This window comes from Frankliniella occidentalis, unplaced genomic scaffold, assembly GCF_000697945.3.
Source record: "Frankliniella occidentalis isolate FOCC.00 unplaced genomic scaffold, Focc_3.1 Scaffold3425, whole genome shotgun sequence".
NCBI lineage: Eukaryota > Metazoa > Arthropoda > Insecta > Thysanoptera > Thripidae > Frankliniella > Frankliniella occidentalis.
The window spans coordinates 4,725-6,304 of NW_026270484.1; the positions used below are offsets into that span (position 1 = coordinate 4,725).

A 1,580-nucleotide genomic window follows, 5' to 3' on the forward strand; every position below is an offset into this window, starting at 1 on the left:
CCCCTCTAGACCGCCTGTGCACGGTAAAGAATAAAAAGAATAAAAATTACTAGTCTCCCATGGATCTCGATGATGGTTTGAGAGAGGGTGAACACGCTTCCTCCAACCCAACCCGGCCGCGCGCCTTGGTGGTAGGCACCGCAGGAGCAGGCGTGTGCTCGCTCGTCCAGGTTGCCTACCTCTACGGCGCTTTCTCATCAAAGGGTCCTTCTTACACCAAAAAAATTGCTCTTCAAACCCTCCGAAAATATCAGAAAATCTACGGAAAATCGACAAAAAAAATCAATTGCAATTTTTTAAGAAGTTGAGAAAGTTAGATAACAGGCAAAAATCAACAAAAAAATCAAATTTGTTGCAGATGCGTGACGTGCTGTCATCGTACCGGCGAGGCCACGGCTACCTCGCGCTGGCCGTGTGCCTGTTCGGCACGGTGGCCAACCTGCTCAACGTGGTGGTGCTGACGCGCAAGGAGCTGTCGGGCGCGCCCATCAACCGCATCCTCACCTGGCTCGCCGTCGCCGACATGCTCGTCATGATCGAGTACGTGCCGTTCGCGTGCTACATGTACCTGGTGCTGCCCGAGCGCAAGGACTTCCCCCAGCTGGGCGCCATCTTCATCCTGTTCCACAGCCACTTCGCCCAGGTGCTGCACACCATCTCCATCTTGCTGACGTTGGCGTTGGCCGTCTGGCGGTACATCTCCATCAGGTCAGTGCGCAATGGTTGGCTTTAGAATTTAGAAAGTCAAATTTAGTTTAACCTGAAAAAGGGTGCAAATGAACCTTATGCCACTCTGCTCAGGTTCCCGCAGCACACGCACTCGCTGTGCTCGCAGAGACGCTGCACCATGGCCATCCTGTTCTCCTACCTGCTGGCTGTGGTTGTCTGCATCCCGTCCTACCTGACCATCAGCATCCGCGAGGTGACCCTGCTGGAGAACAACAAGCTCGTCACCCTGTACCACTTGGGCCTCAGCGATCTGGCCAAGGAGAACGGCGAGTTCCTGTACATCCTCAACTTCTGGGTGTACTCGGTGCTCATCAAGCTCCTGCCCTGTACCATCCTCACCGTCATCAGGTACACACCGTTTCCGCACGCACTAGGAAAAGTCTTCGCTTTGTATGACGAAGAAAATTGTAGACCGGTATGATCGTCATAAGAAGCAAATTTCTTTCTAATTGCACAAAGCAAACTTCTTTTTGTTACGTTACATATTTTTACTTTGTAATTTAAGGCACTTCTAGCTAGGAGAGTAGGATGCTTCTGTTTTCTTTGCAAATGATTTCTAATTTTTTTCCAGTGCTTATTGCTGCCGATTCGTTTTCAGATGAAGCAATATAAAACTGTTTCCCCCCAGCGAGAGCCCCTAAATACTTTTAGATCTGTCTCCCGCCCCAATTTTGCCGATCAAAGTTGCTAAGTGGGGTCTATGCCCACTCACAGCACTGGAAGGGAAACGGGGGGATGGGGGGAGCCGGAAACCCGCCGTCCCGTCTGTGTGTGTACAGGAAAAGGGGGCCTCTCGAGCTCTCGAACATTCCACGAGTCTCGATAGCTCGGCTCGGCCACTCTAGCCCCCC

The 1,580-nt window shown here is 51.7% G+C and overlaps 1 protein-coding gene across 1 annotated transcript; it reads left to right on the plus strand.

Annotated features, from left to right (window-relative positions):
• Positions 1-358: 358 nt before the first annotated feature.
• LOC113204755 (G-protein coupled receptor dmsr-1-like) lies at positions 359-1,144 on the plus strand (the record flags this gene model as incomplete). Its single annotated transcript, XM_052276571.1, has 2 exons — positions 359-708; positions 802-1,144. Coding segments are annotated over exons 1-2 (693 nt in total), but the record flags the coding sequence as incomplete, so codon positions are not given.
• Between the last annotated feature and the right edge of the window lie 436 nt (positions 1,145-1,580).